General features: G+C 51.0%; 1 protein-coding gene across 1 annotated transcript in view; it reads left to right on the top strand.

Moving 5' to 3' along the window:
* Positions 1-13,231: 13,231 nt before the first annotated feature.
* Positions 13,232-22,491, top strand: part of LOC128847422 (major histocompatibility complex class I-related gene protein-like) — a 32,369-nt gene continuing 23,109 nt past the window's right edge. The window contains exon 1 of the mRNA XM_054046806.1: positions 13,232-13,301. Coding sequence (XP_053902781.1) covers positions 13,232-13,301 — 70 coding nt within the window. The remainder of the gene's footprint in view (positions 13,302-22,491) is intronic.

The raw sequence follows: 22,491 nt of genomic DNA, 5'->3' as shown, positions 1-22,491 counted from the left end.
TGTAACGGCTTCTCTAGGGAGAACCAGCCCCACGTAGCCGGCTGTCAGGGACCATGGCTCAGCTCCCCCAAGGATTGCAATGGAAGGTAGGAGCCTAAATCCCCGCGTGGAGCAGGGCCTGACTCTGGGTGGCTAATTAGCTAATGAGCCCCTGGCCCTGAGAACAGGCTCCCAGAGGGGAGTAGGAGCGAACAGGCCCAGGGAACAGAGCCGGAGAGCTGCTAGGGAAGGAGCCAAGGGGGGTCTCCCAGCCAGCCAGGAGCTGTGTGAGGCTGGGAGAGGTGCTGCAATGGGCCGTGAGGGCCTGGTCCCAGGGAGGCAATGGAGGGGGGCTGTGCCCTGGGGGCGAAGGGCCTGGCCGTGGGGCTGAGACACTCGCATGGAGTCTGCTCCACGCCAAGGGGCTGGGGGAAGGGCGGGCTCAGGTCTGTGGCACTTTCCATTCACTATTCAAACCCCGGTGGAGGGGGAAGGGAGGGCTGTTCTATGCGTAAATGCCTCGGTCACCGAACTGATGGCCCAGCCGGAGCAGGGGCACTTGCAGAGCTGTATTGGGCAGCAGTGTCCCTCTAATATTTCCCACCCATGCGCAGAATGAATTTTGTTCTGTGCCCCGATATGGAGATGACGTGTGACACATCACCTCCATATTGGTGCACAGAACAAAATTCATGTGGTGGGGGTGGGGCCGAGGGGTTCGGGGTGTGGGAGGGGGCTCAGGGCTGGGGCAGAGGGTTGGGGTGCAGGGTGTGAGGGCTCTGGCTGGGGGTGCAGGCTCTGGGGTGGGACCGGGGATGAGAGGCTTGGGGTGCAGGAGGGTGCTCTGGGGCTACAGCGGGGAGAGAAGACTCCCCCCAGCTCTCTCCCCACCGTGGCAGCTCTGGGGCTGCAGGAGAGGCACCCCTCCCCCGGCCCCAGCAGGTTAGGTCTGGGCCGAGGCTGGGTTCGGGCCAGGGGAGGGGCGCCCTGGCCACGCCTGGGTCCACACTGCCCCGCCCACGCCTGGGTTCAGGCCAGGCTCCCTGGCCATGTCAGGTCCGGCCACAACAGAGTTGGAGCCAGCGGAGGGCTGCCCCATCCGTGGCAGGTTGGGGGCCAGGCTAGGTTGGGGCCAGGAGAGGGGCTCCCCTCCCCCGGCCGGTCCCCAGGCGGGTTCCCTGAGCACTTGCGTGGTGCTAAATAGGCTGCCACGTGTCCGCACACCTTACAGGGAACTTAGCTGGGCAGCCAGGAGCATGTGCGGATGGCAGGTGCCCCTTACATCCTCCAAAAGTCAGAGCATTGGGTCAAAAATCATGAGACTTTGAATCACAGAAGTGGGGAGTTTATTTGCCTTCTGGGTTTGGAACCGCTGGCTGTCACATGTCCAAGCTTTCCCCTCAACTGTGGGGGCCAGAAATTTACATTTTTTAAAGCTGAAATTCTCACGTCATCCCATGACTCCAGGAGCTGGGGCTCTTGGGAAAATGCCAAATACTGTGAGATTTGCAATAAAATAGCCAGAGCTGGCAGCACTGGATCCATATCTGAGAATTAGAGCTGGTCTGAACCCAGTTTTTGTATCAGTTTAACTAGGTGGGTTTTTTAACCTGATCTGGTTAAATCAATGCACTTCCCTTAGTGTGGACCCAGGCACGGCATTACGGTATTATGGCATTATTAGGTATGTGGTTTGCTAAACAATGTTTCTCTTGGGTTAGCTTATTTGGTACATTTGCCAAAACGAGCTGTGTTAGTATAACTGTCTGTGCCCACACTAGGGGAGGTACCAATTTAACTTTACAGTTCAGAAATCCAGCGTTACATTGGTGCAAAATCTGTGCGTAGCGCAGCCGTGAGAGGGGGACAGGGCAGACTCTGAGGGGGATTAGATCATTTTGGAGGACAGGAGAGGAAGAGGGAGACAACCTGAGTGGATTTCCTACCCCACTCACTAATCAGAGAGGCAGCGCGCAGTCCGGCCGGGCGAGGGGATACAGGTAACCAGAGGGGACTGAGTGTTAATCTGCCTTGATAGTCACTGAGCTGGGCCTCGGGCTCGGACCCATTCGGGGCATGTCAGCGAAGTGTGTGTCACTGACCCTCTTCTGGGCTCTTTCAGGTGCCCTGCGGTCACAGCCTACTGCAGTGGGACATCCCAGCCTGCCCTGGGCCAGTGAGGTAAGCGTGGCCCCCTATCAAGGTGGGGACTATTGGGGGAAGTGTGGGATTTTCAAAAAGGGGCCAAGGGAGTCAGGTGCCCAAATCCCATTGAAATCCAGTGGGGTTTAGGTGCCTTGGAGAATCCCCATCTAAACCCATTGCCTGTTGTGCTCACACGCACAGAGGGTCTAGAACTAGGGGTGCTGGGGGCGGCCGGACCCCCAGGTTTGAAGTGGTTCCATCGTACGCAGGGTTCACAGTTTAGTTCAATGGCTCTCAGCCCCCCCCCATACACATGGGCCCTGCGCCCCTGCACACACGTGCCTCCTCTTGAACACACACACACACAAACAGAGTCCATTATTGGCTGGGCCGTGCTCCAACAGTGGCTGACTTCATAATAGGCATCAGCTCGGACAGTCCTGGGGGTCTCAGGGAATAGCTATCGGGTGGCTTTAATGGTGTCATCATGCTGGCTGCGGGAGCGGGGGGGGGGGGGGAAAGGAAGGTAAATCCCTTTGTTTCCCACTAGTCAGAGGTTCAATAACTTTGATTATAACTTGTATCCTACACAGTCAAACAATTGAATCCAGACCAGAGTAATACAGACACACTAGGATAATACACAGCAGACCAGGATGTGCCCAAACCCAGCTAGTCTGTCTCTGTGCAGGGTGAAGAGATCCCAGCCCCAGCTAATCCTAATCCGATTACACCCTGGGTGGCTAATCCCAGTTAGACTAGGGACGAGCGACCCCGTTCAGGTTACTGTGGCTCGTATGAGGCCATGTATACACCATTCTCCGTGGCTAACCCCAGCTCACACAGGGCAGTGACCCCAGCAGGGTGTGTGTGTCGCACACTGATGCTGCGTGTCTCAGTTGCAGCTTGGAACTGATTAGGGCAGGGGTGGGTCACTTTGCAAACTCCCCTTGGGACCGGCCCGACCGGCCGTTCAGCCCCAGCCCTGCGGCCTGCCTGTGCCCCGCTCTGGCCCGGCTGCCAGGTGAGCTCTTTGGCCGGCTGCAGGGAAAGCCCCGCGCTGGCAGGGAACAAGGAAACGCTGCACTGTCTAATTCCAGCCCCAGTGAGTCAGACGCTGCCACTTCTGGGAAATCATGTGAGAGGCAGAAATGTCCCTCCCTGGACTGCAGGGGGCACTGCGGGCTCAGCACAGACTCGGCTGCAGCTGGGGAGGAGCTGGGATGCGGGGGTGGCAGGGAGAGGAAATCCCCTGGCTGGGAACAGAGTGTGTGACCCAGCCTGGGAACCTCTGTCCCCTGGGCGCGGGGACCTGGCTATGGGGCGGGGACGGGATCGCTGATGTGTGCAGTGCTGGAGCCGTGCTGGTCCCGGGAGAATTATCTGCCCCCAGAGGAGAACCCCACTAGCTGGGCATGGGGAGGCCAGGAGCAAAGAGAGAGGCTGAGCTAGGGCCGGGGGTGCAGTTTGGTGCCCGGGCTAAAGTTCCCCATAAACACAGAGTGTCCCCTGATGAATGGGGGACAGGACCCCGGCCCAGAGACAGACGTGTTCTCCCCACTGCAGTACAGGGGAAGGGGGACCTGAACCCAGACCGACGGAGAAAAGGCCCGGCAGGGTGAGCCAGAGAGAGGAACTAGAGGGAAATCCCCCCCGGCTCAGCCTGTATCTTTGCTCCTGGGCTCCCCCGTATCAGCCCCACAGAGACGGGGGGGGAGACAGCCGCGCTGAAGACAGGGCCGGTTGTTTAAATGGGTGCTGGGCCCCTGCTGGGGTCAGGCAGTGACGTGTATTCACAGCAGCCAGGGGGACGATTCGGGGCTGTGAGTATCAGGGTGACACACGGGCACTGCAGGGAGGAATCCCAACTTCCTCCCCCTTGGACTGAGCTCCCGGCAGGTCATCATGTGGGGGGGCTTGGGGGAGCCCTTAAACCCCAAGGCCTCATGGGGCTCTTTCCATAAGAGCAGGGGTTTGCCCCACAGCCCTTGGCTGACATTTCCCCTGTGTCTGGCTGATGCGCTCTTCCCCAGAGGTGGCTGCATCTCCATGGGGCTGCATGTGCTGTGCACAGTCTGTGAGGCCCTTGGAGGTGACAGGAACTACAGCCATGGCAGGAAAGCAATGAACCCCAGAGTGGGGGGAGCTCACCCTGGGGACAGGGGACTGGAAGTACAGGACACCCCCTCCCGGGAGGGCTCTGGTACTCTCTGATCACAGCCCCCACCCCAGCGTGGCTCAGAGGCCGGTAAGGAGCCCGCTTTCCCAGCTTGGTAACTGTAGATTACTGGCCTGGCTGGGGGAACCTGGGACCGTCCTGGATCCACCGCCCCTCTAGCCCATGTCTCGGCCTCAGGGAGAGTTTTTTGTATTCCAGATTCCCAAAGAAACCCACCCGGACACGTCCCGTCCCCTGAGCTCTGAGTCTCTGGAGCAGGGGTCGGGAGACGAGATCCCCAATGGCGGTGGGTGCACCCTGGAGAGCAGGGGGGCGGCTCTGAGACCCTTTCTGTGCTGAGAGGCCCTTGGGGTGAGGGGTTTAAGGCCACACTCTCAAAAGTGGCCCCTAATTCTGGGTGCCGCCTAGTCTGAGTGCACAATTTGAGCCCCCCTGAGGCTGATGTTGCAGGGTGCTGGGCACCCACAATGGTGGGGGAAATCCCAGGGAGCCGGGGGTGCGCCCCACCTCCAGAGTCAGGGCCCAGGTGTCTCCAGCTGGGCACCTAAAAATGTAAACGTCCAGCTGTGGAGGCCATTTTGAAAACGTTGGCCATAGGGTAAGGCTCTGTAACGGCACTGGGGGGGGGGCTGCCCCACAGCCCTGAGCTGCTAATCCACAGCCCGGGACAGACTGACTGGGGCGATCGTCAGATGAAACGGGGAGTCCCATCGAGGCGGCCATCTTGTGTTCGCTCACTCACGTCAGATATACAAAATGGCTGCTCGGCCCAGAACGGGGCCAGAAATGTCCTGGGTGTAGCGTCGGTGCCAGCAACTCAGAGCCACCCCAGGGAAATAGACAATCCAGGAGTCGCTCTGGGCTTCAGGGAGACCGTCACCCCCAGCCAGTGTGGGGGAGGCTCTGAGCGGGGCAGTGGGGAGTACATGGTGGGGGGGGGCGAGAGGCGTGCCGTGCATGGCGGGGGGGCAAGAAGCATGCGGTGCATGGCTGGGGGGCGATGCTGGTCTCTGTCCAAACTGTCCTGCTGTGATAGAGCAGAAACCGAAAGCAAGTGGGGTTTCCACCGATAGCTCTGGGAGCCGGGAAACAGGAAGCTGCATTGGGGCTCGGCCCAGTGAACGCCCCCCACTGACCCGCCCGAGTGGGGTGAGGTCCCAGATGGGGGAGACTCCCCTTAGCCTGGCTCCCCAGCCCAGGAGAGACCGGCCCAGGGCAGGATCCGATCCCAACGCCTGCAGTGACTGTATTGCAGCCCGGGGCAAACTTCACATGGCCCAGAGCCACCCCCCCACCCGTCCGTCCCAAGGGGAGGAGACAAACCAAAAATAGTTCTCAGAAATGATGTAAACAGCCAAGTGCTTGTAAAGACAGAGAAAACCCAGGGGTTAGGTCACTGTTATCTGCCCGTGCTTAGAGCAGGGACTGGGAGCCAGGACTCCTGGGTTTATCCCAACTCTGGGAGGGAAGTGGGGTCCAGTAGGTTTGAGCTGGGAGCCAGGACTCCTAGAGTTTGTTCCCATCTTTGCTGTTGTCACGTAGCAAATCTGTCACTTTCCTCTTTGTAAAAAGAACAGAAGTACTTGTGGCACCTTAGAGACTAACAAATTTATTTGGGCATAAGCTTTCGTGGGCTAAAACCCACTTCATCGGATGCATGCAGTGGAAAATACAGTAGGAAGAAATATGTAGACAGAGGACATGAAAAAATGGGTGTTGCCATACCAACTGTAACGAGGGTAATCAATTAAGGTGGGCTATTATCAGCAGGAGAAAAAAAACTTCTGTAGTGATAATCAGGATGGCCCAGTTGACAAGAAGGTGAGAGTAACAGTAGGGGGGGAAATTAGCATGAGGAAATCATTTTTACTTTGTGTAATGACCCATCCACTCCCAGTCTTTATTCAAACCTAATTTAATGGTGTCCAGTTTGCAAATGAATTCCAATTCTGCAGTTTCTCGTTGGAGTCTGTTTTTGATGTTTTTTTGTTGGAGTATTGCGACTTTGAGGTCTGTAATTGAGTGACCAGGGAGGTTGAAGTGTTCGCCGACTGGTTTTTGAATGTTATAATTCTTAACGTCTGATTTGTGTCCATTTATTCTTTTACGCAGAGACTGTCCGGTTTGGCCAATGTCCATGGCAGAGGGGCATTGCTGGCACATGATGGCATAGATCACATTGGTAGATGTGCAGGTGAACGAGCCCCTGATGGTGTGGCTGATGTGATTAGGTCCTATGATGATGTCACTTGAATAGATATGTGGACAGAGTTGGCAACGGGCTTTGTTGCAAGGATAGGTTCCTGGGTTAGTGTTTTTGGTGTGTGGTTGCTGGTGAGTATTTGCTTCAGGTTGGGGGGCTCTCAGTAAGCGAGGACTGGCCTGCCTCCCAAGGTCTGTGAGAGTGAGGGATCATCCATCAGGATAGGTTGTAGATCTCTGATGATGCGCTGGAGAGGTTTTAGTTGGGGGCTGAAGGTGACGGCTAGTGGCATTCTGTTACTTTCTTTGTTGGGCCTGTCCTGTAGTAGGTTACTTCTGGGTACTCTTCTGGCTCTGTCAATCTGTTTCTTCACTACAGCAGGTGGGTCTTGTAGTTTTAAGAATGCTTGATAGAGATCTTGTAGGTGTTTGTCTCTGAGGGATTGGAGCAAATGCGGTTCTATCTTAGAGCTTGGCTGTAGACAATGGATTGTGTGGTGTGGTTTGGATGAAAGCTGGAGGCATGTAGGTAAATAGGTTTCCGGTATAGGGTGATGTTTATGTGACCATCGCTTATTAGCACTGTAGTGTCCAGGAAGTGGATCTCTTGTGTGGAGTGGTCCAGGCTGAGATTGATGGTGGGATGGAAATTGTTGAAATCATGGTGGAATTCCTCAAGGGATTCTTTTCCATGGGTCCAGATGATGACGATGTCATCTTTGTGCCTCTCCCCAGCCATGAAATGGGGGCAGTAATGGTCTAGACGTGCTGGGGATTGTGTTGTCACTCATCGCAAAGGGCGGGCTGTGGTGTTTAATTCATTACATAAATAAATATTTTTTTTAATTAATGGAGATATCCTATCTCCTAGAACTGGAAGGGACCTTGAAAGGTCAGCAAGTCCAGCCCCCTGCCTTCACTAGGAGGACCAAGTACTGATTTTGCCCGAGATCCCTAAGTGGCCTCCTCAAGGATTGAACGCACAATCCTGGGTTTAGCAGGCCAACGCTCAAACCAGTGAGCTATCCCTCACCCTTGAAAATAAAGCGTTTGACGTTCCCAGCATGACAGACACGTTCTTGGGCGCCACACCGAGGTACCTGGAAGTTCTCTGGCCTGAGTGCTGCAGGAGGTCAGATGAGATGAGATAACGGTGCCTTCTGGTCTTAGAATAAACTTAAAGGGAAAAAGAAGAACAGGAGTACTTGTGGCACCTTAGAGACTAACAAATTTATTAGAGCATAAGCTTTCGTGGGCTACAGCCCACTTCTTCGGATGCATAGAAGTGGGCTGTAGTCCACAAAAGCTTATGCTCTAATAAATTTGTTAGTCTCTAAGGCTTGGTCTACACTACCCCCCGCAATTCGAACTAAGGTACGCAACTTCAGCTACGTGAATAACGTAGCTGAAGTCGAAGTACCTTAGTTCGAATTAGTTCGAACTTACCTTGGTCCACACTCGGCAGGCAGGCTCCCCCGTCGACTCCGCGGTACTCCTCTCGCCGAGCTGGAGTACCGCAGTCGACGGCGAGCACTTCCGGGTTCGACTTATCGCGTCCAGACTAGACGCGATAAGTCGAACCCAGAAGTTCGATTTCCAGCCGTCGAACTAGCGGGTAAGTATAGCCAAGGCCTAAGGTGCCACAAGTACTCCTGTTCTTCTTTTTGCGGATACAGACTAACACGGCTGTTACTCTGAAACCTGTCATTAAAGGGGAAAAAAATCTCTAGAGGCGGCGCTGGTGATGGGCAGAGAATTAATTCCTTGGTAGTTAATTGCTGTTCTGGTAACTAAAACCCTTTGGCCAAATTCTCAGCTGGACCAAACAGGGCTGGCTCCAGGCACCAGCTTAGCAAGCAGGTGCTTGGGGCGGCCACACCGGAGACAGGTGGCATGTCCGGCTCTTCGGTGGCAATTCGGCGGCGGGTCCCTCACTCCCGCTGGGACTGAAGGACCTCCCCCCGAAGTGACACAGATTGCGACCTCGGCTTTTTCTTTTTTTTGGCTGCTTGGGGCAGCAAAAATCCTGGAGCCGGCCCTGGGGCCAAACTCCCGCCCAGCGACCGTAGCAAGGCCAAGGTCGGGCCCTGGCGGTTCCCAGGTGGGTGCCAGCGTCCCCCTGCCAGGGCTGCCCCCTCTCCTGACTCCAGTGTGGGTCTCGCTATCATTGGTGTTTCTGTAAAGCCCCAGCTCCTGGAGTCACGTGAGCGGGGGAGACTCTTGGCCGTCGTTAGTCAAAGGGACATTTCCAGGCCGTGCGGTTGTGGAGAAAAGTTTGAAATCGTGACCCAAGAGTGCCCTGATGGCTGGGAAAGGCAGAGAGGGGGTGGGCCCAGTGGGCGGGGCCTCTAGGTGGGGGCGGGGCTCTGCCCGGGGTTCCCCGCTGCGCTCATCCCCGCTCCGACTTTCGCTTTCCCGGGCCCAACCTGCCCGGCCGGGTCCTGCCCAGCGACCGGTGACGCGGCCGGGTCTGCGCGCGGCTATTGGCGGGCCCGTTCCCCTCTCGGCCAATCCGTGCGGGCGGGCGGTGCGCGGTATAAGTAGCGGGCAGCGGGGGCCGGACTCACACCGCAGCTGGCGTCGGGTTTGTGCGGGGCCGGGACTGCGGGATACGGACCGGGCGGCGATGGCGATGCTGAACCTGCTGGTGCTGGCGCTGCTGGGGGTTGTGACCATCCCGGGGGGCTACGCCAGTGAGTACGGGGGGGGGTCTCAGCAGTTCTGGGCTCCGCGGTTCGACCGGAGCTCGGGGGTTGTCGGACCGGAGCCGAGGGGTCCGGTCGGTGCCCGGGCGGGTTACCCCCACCCCCTGTGCTCGCCCCCGGCGGGGGCTGTTTTTTAGCGTGTCGCGTGTTCGCGCCCGGCCAGGCTCGTGGCCCCGCTGTGCTCGGCGCTGCGCACCCCGAGCGGCCCGTGGGGCTCACAGGCGGGGGGGGGGGTCACATTTCTTGGTAAAGGTCCCGACTCCAGAGACCAGCCCAGCCCGATAATAACAATGGTGCCGGTCGGTGACTAACCAGGTTTGGGGTCTGGGTCCCGCTGTGGCCGGCAGATCCCCGCCTCTTGCCCTGCCCCGGGGCTGTGGGGATCCCCGGCGCTGCCCGGCTGGGTCCTTCCCGGGGGTTGGGGGCCGGACGGGGCTTCCCCCCCCCACCCCTGTCTGCAGAGCCCAGGGGGTGAGTGACGGGGGTAACCCCCCCCCCCGACAAGAGTGACATGGGGGTCGGGGAGGAAAAGGCTCCTCGGACTCTCCGCCCCTAAGTGGCTCCCGGCAGGTTCTTGGCGCTGGTTTAACCCGTGTCCAGACCCCCCGAGGGGCTTGGCCCTGGCTAGGTGTGGCCGAGGCTGAGCTGTGTCCGCACCAGGCCAGCCGCCCCCAGGGCAGCGATGGGTCTGTGAGTGGGGACAAGTCTTCAGAGGTGTCGTCCTAGGGGGGGATGTGTCACCCCCCTCCCGCCCCGTCTCTGGCCGTGTGCCCGGGGCAGGGGAGCGGTGGAGCCCCAGGGTCTGTGCGTTAATCAGGGCTCAGTTTGGGGGCGAGCGCCCGTTGCAGAGCACAGACCAGCGGCTGCCATTGTGCTGTTGGGATCTCCTGGGATTGCTGGGTAGGAGCTTTGGGATCCCCATGGGGGTGTGGGGAGAGGGGCAGGGGCACGTCCTGCTTTTCCTTGTATGGACGTGACTCTTCCATGGCCCGAGCCTGGCCCCAGAGTTCCCCGTGTGGCAGCAGCTCAGACCCGGAGAGTTCAGCAGCCCGTAGGCAGCTGGGTAAGGCTGTGGGGTGGGTTTGGGGTTTTGTGTGAAGTGGTTTCAGGTGTGTTGTTGCCCTCGCGTCACTCAGTGACAGGCTGGTTTGATGTAACCAGGGTTAGGCCCCCGTGCAGCCTGGCCCCATGGTGCGAGTCACATTAGGAGCCGGGAATGGAAGTGGGGGGGGTCTGTGCATTGGGTGCCCCTGGAGCAAAGAGACAGAAGGTCCTTGGGGGCCACAGCCAGCACTGGTGTAACTCCAGCTGCACAGAGCTTTGGCCGGGGGCCTGTAGGGCTGGGTGTGTGCGCAGAGAAGGACGTTAGTGAGGATCAGGGTGTGTCTGGCTTTGTTTAATGACTTTGAATCCAGCACCAGCTCCCATCCATGCCTGACCAGGCCCTCTTCGCTGAGGCTGTGTCTACACAGCACACCTAGGGTGACCAGAGGTCCCGATTTTATAGGGACAGACCGATATTTGGGGCTTTGTCTTATATAGGCGCCTATTACCCCCCACCCCCGTCCTGATTTTTCACACTTGCTGTCTGGTCACCCTAGGCACACCGTACAGCAGCACAGCCATGCTGTTCTAAGGCACTCAGAGTAGCCGCTCTCTGGTGCCAGGGGAGAGCTCTCCTGACAACAAAAGAAAACTACCCCCAACGAGGGCAGTAGCTTTGTCGGCAGGAGAGCAACTTCCCCTAACGAAGTGCTGTCCACACCGGCACTTTTCACCATTAAAACTTTTGTCATCCAGGGGGGTGGGTTTTTTTGTTTTCACACTCCTGAGCGACAAAGGTTTTAACGACGAAAGTGTAGTGTAGACATAACCTGAGAGAGAGAGAGAAATCCTCTGTGCCCGGTACATTAAAGGTGACTGACAAGGGGGGAAAAAGGATTTGTCCATTTCTGCTGCTTCCTAATGAATAGCAAAGGCCCAGAAGGGTTTCTCCCCTGCTTGTTTTATTCTAGCTCTCGTCTGCCCTGTTTTGCTGGAGGTCTCCTTGGAGCACCAGAGACCTGGGGTGGGAATTCTCAGCTGAAGGGCCATAGGGTGTTGAATCTTCACCAAGGACAGATTTTCTTCCTACTGCTTGACAGGTGCTTTGGTCAAGTAGGACCTTTGCTACACCTCAAACTTTAAACTGGTTTAGATAAATCAGTGCATACCCGATTGTGGACCTTCTTATTTTGGTATAATAGTGGCTTAACTGAAAAAAGCTGCTCTTATATCAGAATAAGAGTATCTACCTGGGGCTTTGCACCAGTTTAACTGAACCAGTTTACATTTAATTATACTGGTGTGACTCTCCCTGTGGACAAGGCCCAAGTTCAGCTAAACTGAAAAAAGGCACTCTTAAACTGGAATAGGTGTGTCCACACAGCGTTTTGCACTGGTTTAACTAAACCAATTTTAACTGACCCCTTCTAGTACTGTAAATTTGTGTGTAGACAAGACCAAGGTGTTAACAACAAAGTTTAAACCGTTGAATAAACTTTAGGACTGGTCTACACGCAGTGTTTGTACCACGTTCACACTGTTTGAAACCATCATCGTTAAATCAGGACAACCACTCAGTGTGGACACAGTTACGCTGGTACAGATGATTCCCCTACTTTTACAGCAATAAGCTGTGCTGGCGTAAAGCCTGGCTGTACCGGTGTAACTGCACTCGCACGCGGGGTTGTGTAAAGCCCGGCTGTGCGGGTGTAACTGCACTCGCACGCGGGGTTGTGTAAAGCCCGGCTGTGCGGGTGTAACTGCACTCGCACGCGGGGTTGTGTAAAGCCCGGCTGTGCGGGTGTAACTGCACTCGCACGAGGGGTTGTGCTGATTTAACTATTTCGGTAAAAAGAAACAAATAGACAAATCTCATCCCCAACTGAAATAGTTAAATTAGAACAAAAACCACGTGTAAAGCCGGCCTCAGAGTGTGAGCTGCTTGGGGCAGGGACTGTTACGTGCTGTGTCTGGATAACGCCCCGTACAGTGGAGCCCCAGCATGATTAAAGCTGATATCTGCTAACACAACCTGAAATAATAATTCCTTCCCCGCTCATATTCTCGGGTTTCACGTCCTCCCCTCCAATTCTCCAACTGCCCACAGGGTCTTTCAGGAAAAACAGGGTCAATAGAACAGGCCTTTCTAATGGGGAAAATAAGCCAATTTAAAAGTAAAGCTCCCTGCCCAGCCATCCTCGTCATCATTATTTGATTGTCTTGTGCCCAAGAACCTCAGTCCTGGTCCCAGCCCCTGTTGTGCCGGGTGCTGTACAGACACCGAATACACAGACTGTCCCATCTGAGTCTGAGACCAGAGATGAATATAGACCAGTGGGGAACTACTAGGGAACAAGGAGACAGCACCTGACAGCTGTGGGCTCGACACACCAGTGGCCCAACTGTTATCTCCTTTTTAGGCCCCCTGGCAGAGGAGAGCGTTGAGGAGGGTTTGCAGGGTAACGAGGCCGTTTTGCGGATGTTTATGGGGAGCTCCTCGCAGGCGTGAGGGGCAGCGGGGGACACGGGCTTGTTTGCAGATTTAACAAGTGGCTGATGGAGGCTGAGATCATGGGTCGATCAGAGGTGAGGGGTGACATTTCGGTAGCAAATGAGAGAGAGAGAGAGGGTGGGGATGGGCCACGAAGGGCCTCCCAGTTGAAGACAGGCAGCTTGATGTGATGGAGGAGGAGTCAGTGGCGGGATGCAGAGAGAGAGGTGACCTCGATCAACGAGCTAGAAAAATGATATGTTCAGCATGTTCTGAATGGACCTCAGCGGGGTGAGACTGCGTTTGTCTAGGCCAGAGAAAAGGCTGTTGCAGCAGTCGAGACACGAGACGCTGAGCGCCTGGACGAGCGCTTTAGCTGTGGGGGTGGATAGGAAGGGACGAATCTTAGAGATGTTCTGCAGAACAAATGAGCAAGATTTAGACATAACCTGGATGCGAGAGCCTAGAGAGAGGTGTGAGTCCAAGATGACGCCCAGGTTCTTGGCCAGAGTGACGGGCGGGATGCTGGCATTGTCCACAGTGATTGAGAACGGAGGTAGCAGGGAGGCTGTGGGGGGAAGATTGGGAACTCTGTTTTAACCGCACTGAGCTTGATCTGATGAGAAGGCAACAAGGAGATTGTCATTTGGACAGAAGGAGACAGGTCTGGAGTACAAAGGCAGATCTGTGAGTTGTCAGCATGGAGACGATAGCTGAATTTGTGGTTGACTTTCCCCAGAGATAAGGTGTAGAGGGAGAAGAGAAGGGGACCCAGGACAGAGCCCTGGGGGGACAGAACCCCACAGACAGCTGGAGGGGAGCTGAGGAAGATGCTCTGGTGGACGTGGTGAAGGAGTGGTTAGAGGGGTAGGAGATGACTCAGGAGGGGATGGCGCTAAGGAAGCCAAGGAGGACAAGATTTCTAGGTTAGCCTGGTGATTGGTGTCAGAGGCGGCTGGCAGGCCAGGGAGGGTGAGGCTGGAGCACTGAGTGCGAGTGTTAGCTACGAAGAGTCATTACAGACTTTGGCAGGAGCGATTTCCAGGGAGTGCAAGGGGTGGAAGCCGGAGTGGGGAGGGTCTAGGATGGAACTGGAGACAGGAACTCCAGACAGCGATTGCAGAGGCACGTTCATTGAGCTGAGAGATGAAAAGGAGAGTGGGAGGTCGTTGGAGAGGCAAATGGAGTCCAGGGTCTTTATGATAGAAGACATTAACGTGTGTTTGTGTCGTGAGGGGGAAGAGCTGGAGGGGAGTGAGGTGAGGAGATCAGGAGATGGGATGGGGTCAGTGGAGAGCAGATGAGAAACATCTACATCTGCGAGGAGGGAGAAGGAGGCAGGACTTGTAGGGTGGGAAGTGGAGGTGAGCTGAGGGGAGGGTTTAATTGTGTACATTTTTCTGGGAAGAGATCCTGTGCAGAGCGCAGTGGGGGCAGGAGGTGGGCAGGGGTTGAGGGGGGAGACGAAGGTGGAGAAGAGGCCGCTGGGACTGTGGGCGGGGGATCTAGCGAGGCTGGAGAAGTCGAGGTGTATAGCAAGGGAAATGGCAGAACTGAGGGAGGAGAGAACGAATCTGTAGTGGAGGACGTCAGCCTGTCTGTGAGATTTCTGCCAGAGACGCTCCGCAGTGGGAGACAGGAATGGAGGAGGCGGATGTTGGGGGTGAGCTGGGATGGGGGCTGGCAGCGCTGACCTTGCATCGGGACGGAGGGGCCAGAGAATGAAGGATAGGGGAGAACGAATCACAACAGCCTCCTTCCAGATGCTGCCGTGGTGTCCTCTCGCACAGAGGGCACTTCTCCAGGGGAGGGAACTCCAGTTACTAGGAAGTCACAGGTGTTAGTAATGGGAGATTTTTATCATTAGAAACATAGCTGGGTTTGTGATGACCGGGAGAACCGCATGGTGACTTGCCTGCCTGGTGTGACGGTTGTGGATCTCTCAAGGCATCTAGACAGACTTGTGTGTAGTGCTGGGGAGGAGCCGGTGGTCGTGGTACATGTAGGTACCAGTGACTTAGGGAAGGGTAGGAGAGAGGTCCTGGAGGCCAAATTTAGGCTGGTAGGTAACAGATTGCTACCATGGAGGTCCTGGACTTCATTCTCCAAGATGCTCACAGTTCCATGTGCAAGGCCAGTTAGACAGGCAGAGTTTCAGGGTCTCAATGCGTGGATGAGACGATGGTGTAGGGAGGAGGGGTTTAGATTTATTAGGAACTGGGGAAATTTTTGAGAAAGGGGGAGCCTATACAGGAAGGATGGGCTCCACCTAAACCAAAATGGAACCAGATTGCTGGCACTTAACGTGAAAAAGGTCGTAGAGCAGTTTTTAAACTACGGGCTGGGGGAAAGCTGAAAGGTGCGGAGGAGCACGTGGTTCGAACAGAAACCTCCCTTAGGGGAGGATCTATTAATGGAGATTTTCAATGTCCTAGTGAGGAGGAGAAGGTGGAAGATGACAAAATACGGGTAGGATCTGATGAGAAGCAGTCAAATGAAAGAGTCCCATTCAATGACCTCACGTAATGGGAGACAACTAAAAAGTGACAAGTTTTTAAAGTGCTTATATACCAATGCTAGAAGTCTAAATACTAAGCTGGGTGAACTAGAGTGCCTCGTATTAAATGAGGATATTGATACAACAGGCATCACAGAAACTTGGTGGAATGAGGATAATCAATGGGACACAGTAATACCAGGGTACAAAATATATTGGAAGGACAGAATAGGTCATGCTGGTGGGGGAGTGGCACTAGATGTGAAAGAAAGTGTAGCTTCAAATGAAGTCAAAATCCTAAATGAACCAAACTGTCCCATAGAATCTCTATGGATAGTAATTCATGCTTGAATAATAAGCATATAGCAGTAGAGGTCTATTACCGACAGGGTGGATTTGATTTAAATCATGATTTAAATTACTAGTCAGGAAGACTCTCTTAAATAAAAGTGCATTCTTGTTGATTGTTATAACCTTAATACATATTCTTCACAACTCAGAGCTAGATGTAGGTTTCATTTTTAGAAGGTACACACGATACATTTTTAAAGTGATTTATTTTGAAAACTTTTCAGATTAGTTTTACAGCTATATCAGACAATGAATGATTGTTCGGGTATTTCATTTACCAAAGATAATTGAAGCACATAGTTCACCTCCCAGTGACTTGATAAATCTCTCCAACTCAACAGGTTAATCATTAATATTTGGAAGATTTTCTTGCCAGGCTGTATTAGGAGGAGAAGATCATCAGACAGACATTACATTGATTTATTTAACTAAAACAACAACATTATGTATTCTGGATTTTTTTCTTCAACAGCAAACATGTATAATAGTTCAAAAATTCATGCTTGTTTTGTTAAATTTAATTAAATATTCAAGTTTTTTAAAATCAGGTTTGTTTTTGTTAAAATTGTTTTTAACTAAAATAGTTAAATGAAATATTTAAAAAAAACAAAACAAAAATTAAATGGACTGTCAGCCAGGTCAACAAGAGAAATTTTAAAATATCGGCTTCTGCAGCTAACTCCGTCGTCTTCACCTTCATTTTCCTCTTTGTTCATAATCTGGAAAAGAAACACAAGCTGTCCTGCTTTGTCAGGTCCCAAACGATTTCTCAGTTTGGAATGAATTAGTCCAAAGGAAGAAAATATTCTTTCTACACCAGCAGAAGAAGCTACTGCTGTTAACAGTGAGATTATCACTTCAACAGTCTCTGACTCCAAGTGCTTACGTGACTTCCACCATTTCACTGGTGCGACTTCCTTTATAACATCATCAGCAAACATATATTTCTTGAATGGTTCACCCTTAGCTCTGAAGTTTATTATAGTTGGCATTATGGAGGATGATTGCTGGATATCCATGTCATAGCCAACTCCTCTTCTTCAGCAGTTAAGGTTTGACCCTGGTACCAAGTATTGAGAATATTTGTAAGAAAATGAGCTGGAGATGGTGCTTGTCCCATTTGTTTTTTTTTTTAATGCTTGTAATGTAACTCTGTCATTGCATATTTCTCTCTTTAAGATCTCACTCAGTTCCTTACAGATTTCAGCAGTGTCTGCAATAAAACAGCTATTTCCCTGCATTTTGTTCAAGGCGACAGAAACAGGCTTCAGGGTACTCAGCATGTGTTCAACATTTCTCTGAAGCCCAATGTTGAGAACTTTGGCTGTGACAGTGCCATCTATTTCTTCACAATTTTGTTCACAAACTGTCATCAGATTAGGCCAGTTCTTGATATAGTGCCCAAAACAGTCCACTACTGAGTTCATGGCACGTCTTGTGGGAGAGTCAGCTTGGTTCCTTCCACTTTTTTCAGAGCAGCTGCTGCAAAGTGGTTGTTTATGGAATTATTTTACAATTTCAACAACATTAATTAGCCTCTATTTCTGGAACACTGAAGTCTTTGGCTAGGAGGTGCATCAAATGAGCACTGCAACTTATGTTACTAGCTTAGGAATCTCTTCCAAATTTCTTCTCATCTTGGATACATTTGCAGCATTGTCTGTGACCAAGCTGCGTACTAGACATTTGAACTTTTTTTCACAGTTTGTTATAGCTTTTACTGCTGCTACTTGTAAATATTCTGCTGTGTGCATTTCCTGATGGATCAATTGTTTCGGTAAGGAAGACATTCCCTTTTTCTGTTGTCACACAAGCACATACAACAGGATCATTGTGGACTTTGCTCCACCCATCAAGACTCAGGTTAACAATTTCACTCTCTAGACCTTTTGCACACTGCTCAGTTTCTCTTTCATACACTTTATCCAGCAATTTGCCTGTGACCTCTGCTGTGTTGGGTGGACTGTATCCTGGTCTTAATGACTGGACCATGCTAATGAAGTGAGGGGTCTCAGTCCTACGGGAAAGGAGAGTTGTTTGCATAAACAAACCAGGCAATTTTTTCATTAATTACCTCTTTTTGTAATCTGCTGGTTCTTATCACAAATTTACCTATGGTTGCAAAGAGTCCTGTGGCACCTTATAGACTAACAGACGTATAGGAGCATGAGCTTGCGTGGGTGAATACCCACTTCTTCGGATGCATGTCAGTATGCAAGTGGGTATTCACCCACACAAGCTCATGCTCCTATACGTCTGTTAGTCTATAAGGTGCCACAGGACTCTTAGTCTGGATCTGTAAAAGCAGCAAACACAGCTACCCCTCTGATACTTATCTATGGCTGTTTCTGGATGATAGAGATTTCTCCCCCCCCCCCCCCTTTTTTGCTACAGGTTTTATACTGTGGCTCTGTGACATACATCATGTGACTGAAACACTATCGTTGGCAGATAACTCTGAAACTATAGAAAATGATGGTGATCTTGAAGGTGGATAGTCTTCAGAATCCTATATGTTGAGGATGGATTCTCCTAAACAAAATAAGTCAATGCAGTTATTTCATTATTCCCATACTGCTCACTTAGTATTGCTCACTCAGTACTACTTCAAAGGTGAAATTGTAAAAGGAAGATCTGCCTATTTCAGCTGTTTATTTTTTATCATAACTGCATCTAAAATGATAAAGTATGAGATAAAAAAAGTTTACCAACCTGAAGATCCCACATGTTCAGATTTGTTCCTTTCATCATCTTCAAGGCAGCTTCCTCCTGAGAAGGAACACATCTCATGATGTTGTTTCATTTGGGCAACCAGGCTTTGCATTTGTTTGTTGCGCTGTTTGCATTTTGCACGCATGCCTCTTACCCACAGGTGGGAATATTTTAATGACATTCCTCTAAACTGGGTCTTTTTTACAGCCTGCTGCCATTACAGGTTTTCCCTTCTAGTGAGAGAATGGTATGGTAGATCTCAAATCAACGAAGGCTACACTCAGAAAAGCCTCAAGACTTCTTGAATATGCTGCTCAAACAGTTTCACTTTTGTTTCTACTGCCTGTCCCTCCCTTCTCACATTTATCTCCAGACTTCTTCTCCTTGTCCAGATCTATCCACCCCCAACAATCTTCTGTTCATTGAACTTTTTGAAACTTTGCACTTTTAGAGAGAGGTAAGGGATTGACTCTGTGTACACAAATTTGCAGAGGGATGATAGGGTTGAGGTCTGTTATTTCTCACCTCTCTCTTTATTTATTTATTTATTTATTTATTTAAAAACTTTTTTGCTGTTAACAGGCATGTTATCTCTGGAGACACAAATCCACAGTTTGAGAAATGCAAAATTAAGCATCTCTGATGGTATCTTCCAGATTGAGCACTGAGTCCCAGTGGGTAGATAGAAAGATTAACCTAAATAATCTATACAGAAGCCCCTGGAATCCCATAAGATTGGGTCCCTAATCCATGAACTATTGGAACTCATTTACAAAACTTTTCTTAAACATGACATGACTATATTCTCCTACTATAGAATTAGAATTTATAATCCCTATTCTGTGATGAGAGATCTTTGAGCTATAACAAGCGAGGTTTTTCCTCAAAGCATTTTATCAAAAAAATCGGATTTAAATAAAAAAAAATCTGATACTTTTTTAAAATCATTGATTTTTTTTATCCACCCTGATTACTGACCAGGATGGTGAATAGTGACTGTGAAATGCTCAGGGAGATTAGAGAAGCTATAAAACTTAAAAAAACTCAATAGTAATGGGGGATTTCAACTATCCCCATATTGACTAGGTCCATGTCTCCTCAGGATGGAATACAGAGATAGTTTGACGCCTTAAATGACTTCTTGGAGCAGCTAGTCCTAGAACTGACAAGGGCAGAGGCAATTCTTCATTTAGTCCTAAGTGCAGCGCAGGATCGGGTCCGAGAGGTGAATATAGCTGGACCGCTTGGTAATAGTGACCATAATATAATTAAACATCCCTGTGGCGAGGAAAACACCACAGCAGCCACCATCGGCGCATTTAATTACAGAAAGGGGAACTACACAAAAATGAGGAAGCTCATTAAACAGAAATTAAAAGGTACAGTCGCAAAAGTGAAATCTCTGAAAGCTGCATGGAAACTTTTTAAAGATGCTGTAATAGAGGCTCAACTTAAATGTTTACCCCAAATTAAGAAACATAGTAGAGAACCAAAGAAGTGCCACCCTGGCTAAAGAACAAAGTAAAAGAAGCAGTGAGAGGCAAAAAGGCATCCTTTAGAAAGTAGAAGTTAAATCCTATTGAGGAAAATAGAAAGGAGCATAGACTCTGGCAAGTGAAGGTGAAAATGTAATTAGGAAGGCCAAAAATGAATTTGAAGAACAGCTAGCCAATGAATCAAAAAGTAATAGCAAAAAATTGAAGTTCATCAGAAGCAGGAAGCCTGCTAAACAGCCAATGGGGCCACTGGACGATGAAGGTGCTAGAGGAGCACTCATGGACGATAAGGTTATTGCAGAGAAACTAAATGAATTTTTTGCATCGGTCTTCATGGCTGAGGATGGGGAGGAGAGTCCCAAACCTGAGCCATTCTTTTTAGGTGACACATCTGAGGAACTGTCCCAGATTGAGGTGTCATTAGAGGAGGCTTTGGAACAAATTGATTAAACACTAAGTCACTGGGACCAGATGGTATTCACCCAAGAGTTCTGGAGGAACTGAAATATTAAATTGCAGAACTACTAACTGTGGCATGTAGCCTATCCTTTAAATCTGCTTTTGTACCACATGACTGGAGGATAGCTAATGTGATGCCAAGTTTTTAAAAAGGCTCCAGAGATGATCCTGGCAATTACAGGCCTGTAAGCCTGACTTCAGTACCAGGCAAATTGGTTGAAACTATAGTAAAGAACAGAATTATCAGACACATAGATGAACACAATTTGTTGGGGGAAGAGTCAACATGGTTTTTGTAAAAGGAAATCATGCCTCACTAATCATCTAGAATTCTTTGAGGGGGTCAACAAGCATGTGGACCAACGTGATCCAGTGGATATAGTGTACTTAGATTTTCAGAAAGCCCTTGAGAAGGTTCCCTCCCCCAAGGGTCTTAAGCTGTCATGAGATAAGAGGAGAAGGTCCTCTCATGGACTGGTAACTGGTTAAAAGAGGAAACAAAGGGTAGGAATAAATAGTCCATTTTCAGAATGGAGAGAGGTAAATAGTGGTGTCCCTCAAGGGTCTGTACTGGGCCCAGTCCTATTCAACATATTCATAAATGATCTGAAAAAAGGAGTAAACAGTGGGGTGGCAAAATTTGCAGATGATACAAAACTACTCAAGATAGTTAGTTAAGTCAAAGCAGACTGCGAAGAGTTACAAAGGGATCTCACAAAACTGGGTGACTAGGCAACAAAATGGCAGATGAAATTCAGTGTTGATAAATGCAAAGTAATGCATGCTGGAAAACATCCTCACAACTATATGTATAATGATGGGGTCTAAATTAGCTGTTACCACTCAAGAAAGAGATCTTGGAGTCATTGTGGAGAGTTCTCTGAAAACATCCACTCAATGTGCAGCGGCAGTCAAAAAAGCGAACAATGTTGGGAATCATTAAGAAGGGGATAGATAACAAGACAGAAAATATCCTATTGATTCTATGTAAATCTATGGCATGCCTACATCTTGAATACTGTGTGCAGATGTGGTCGCCCTGTGACGGAGCAGGGAGCAGGGCAGATTTGACCTGGGAATGTTGCAGGGGGGTTGCAGTGGGGATGGGGGACTTCCCTTGAAGGAAGCTACCTGAGCTGTAACCTGAGCCAGGAACGGGGGTGGGGAGAATTAACACCTTCTGCCCGGGAGACTGAACAAAGGAGAGGAGCAGCGGGAGGGGCTGGGAGTTTAGTTTCGGTTGGGGCTGGGTGGTGCAACGCAGGGAACCCCAAGCTGGGGTCTAAGCTCCCTGAACCTCCCCGAGGGACCTAATTGAGGGGGTCTGGTCGTACCTACACGCTCTGCTTGAGACTGTGTTCCTGTCCTTAAATAAACCTTCTGCTTTACTGGCTGGTTGAGAGTCGCAGTGAATCTCGGGAAGAGAGGTGCAGGGCCCTGATTCCCCCACAGTCCACGACACTCCCCATCTCAAAAAAGATATACACCTCTACCTTGATATAACACTAATTTGAGATAACGTGGTAAAACAGTGCTCGGGGTGAGAGGGGGGGGCTGCGCACTCCAGCGGATCAAAGCAAGTTCAATATAAGTTTCACCTATAACGCGGTAAGATTTTTTGGCTCCCAAGGACAGCGTTATAGCAGGGTAGAGGTGTATTGGAATTGGAAAAAGTTCCTCAAAGGGGGAACAAAACTGATTGGGGTTGGAACAGCTGCCGTATGAGTAGAGGTTAATAAGACTGGCACTTTCCAGCTTGGAAAAGAGATGACAAAGGTGGAATATGATAGAGGTCTATAACATCATGACGGGTGTGGAGAAAATAAATAAAATGTTATTTACTCCTTCTCATAACACAAGAACTAGGGGTCACTAAATGAAATTAATAGGCAGCAGGTTTAAGTATTTTTTCACAGAACACAGTCAACCTGTGGAACTCCTTGCCAGAGGATGTTGTAAAGGCCAAGACTATAACAGGGTTCAAAAAAGAACCAGATAAGTTCCTGGAGGATTGGTTCATCGGTGGCTATTAGCCAGGATGCACGGGGATGGTGTCACTAGCCTCTGTTTTCCAGCAGCTGGGAATGGGCGACAGGGGCTGGATCACTTGATGATTCCCTGGTCTGTTCATTCCCTCTGGGGCACCTGGCACTGGCTACTGTCGGCAGACAGGACACGGGGCTAGATGGACCTTTGGTCTGACCCAGTGTGGCTGTTGTTACGTGGTTGGA

Source organism: Malaclemys terrapin, chromosome 13 (assembly GCF_027887155.1).
Source record: "Malaclemys terrapin pileata isolate rMalTer1 chromosome 13, rMalTer1.hap1, whole genome shotgun sequence".
Taxonomy (NCBI): Eukaryota; Metazoa; Chordata; order Testudines; family Emydidae; genus Malaclemys; species Malaclemys terrapin.
This window is presented reverse-complemented; position numbering and strand designations above follow the sequence as displayed.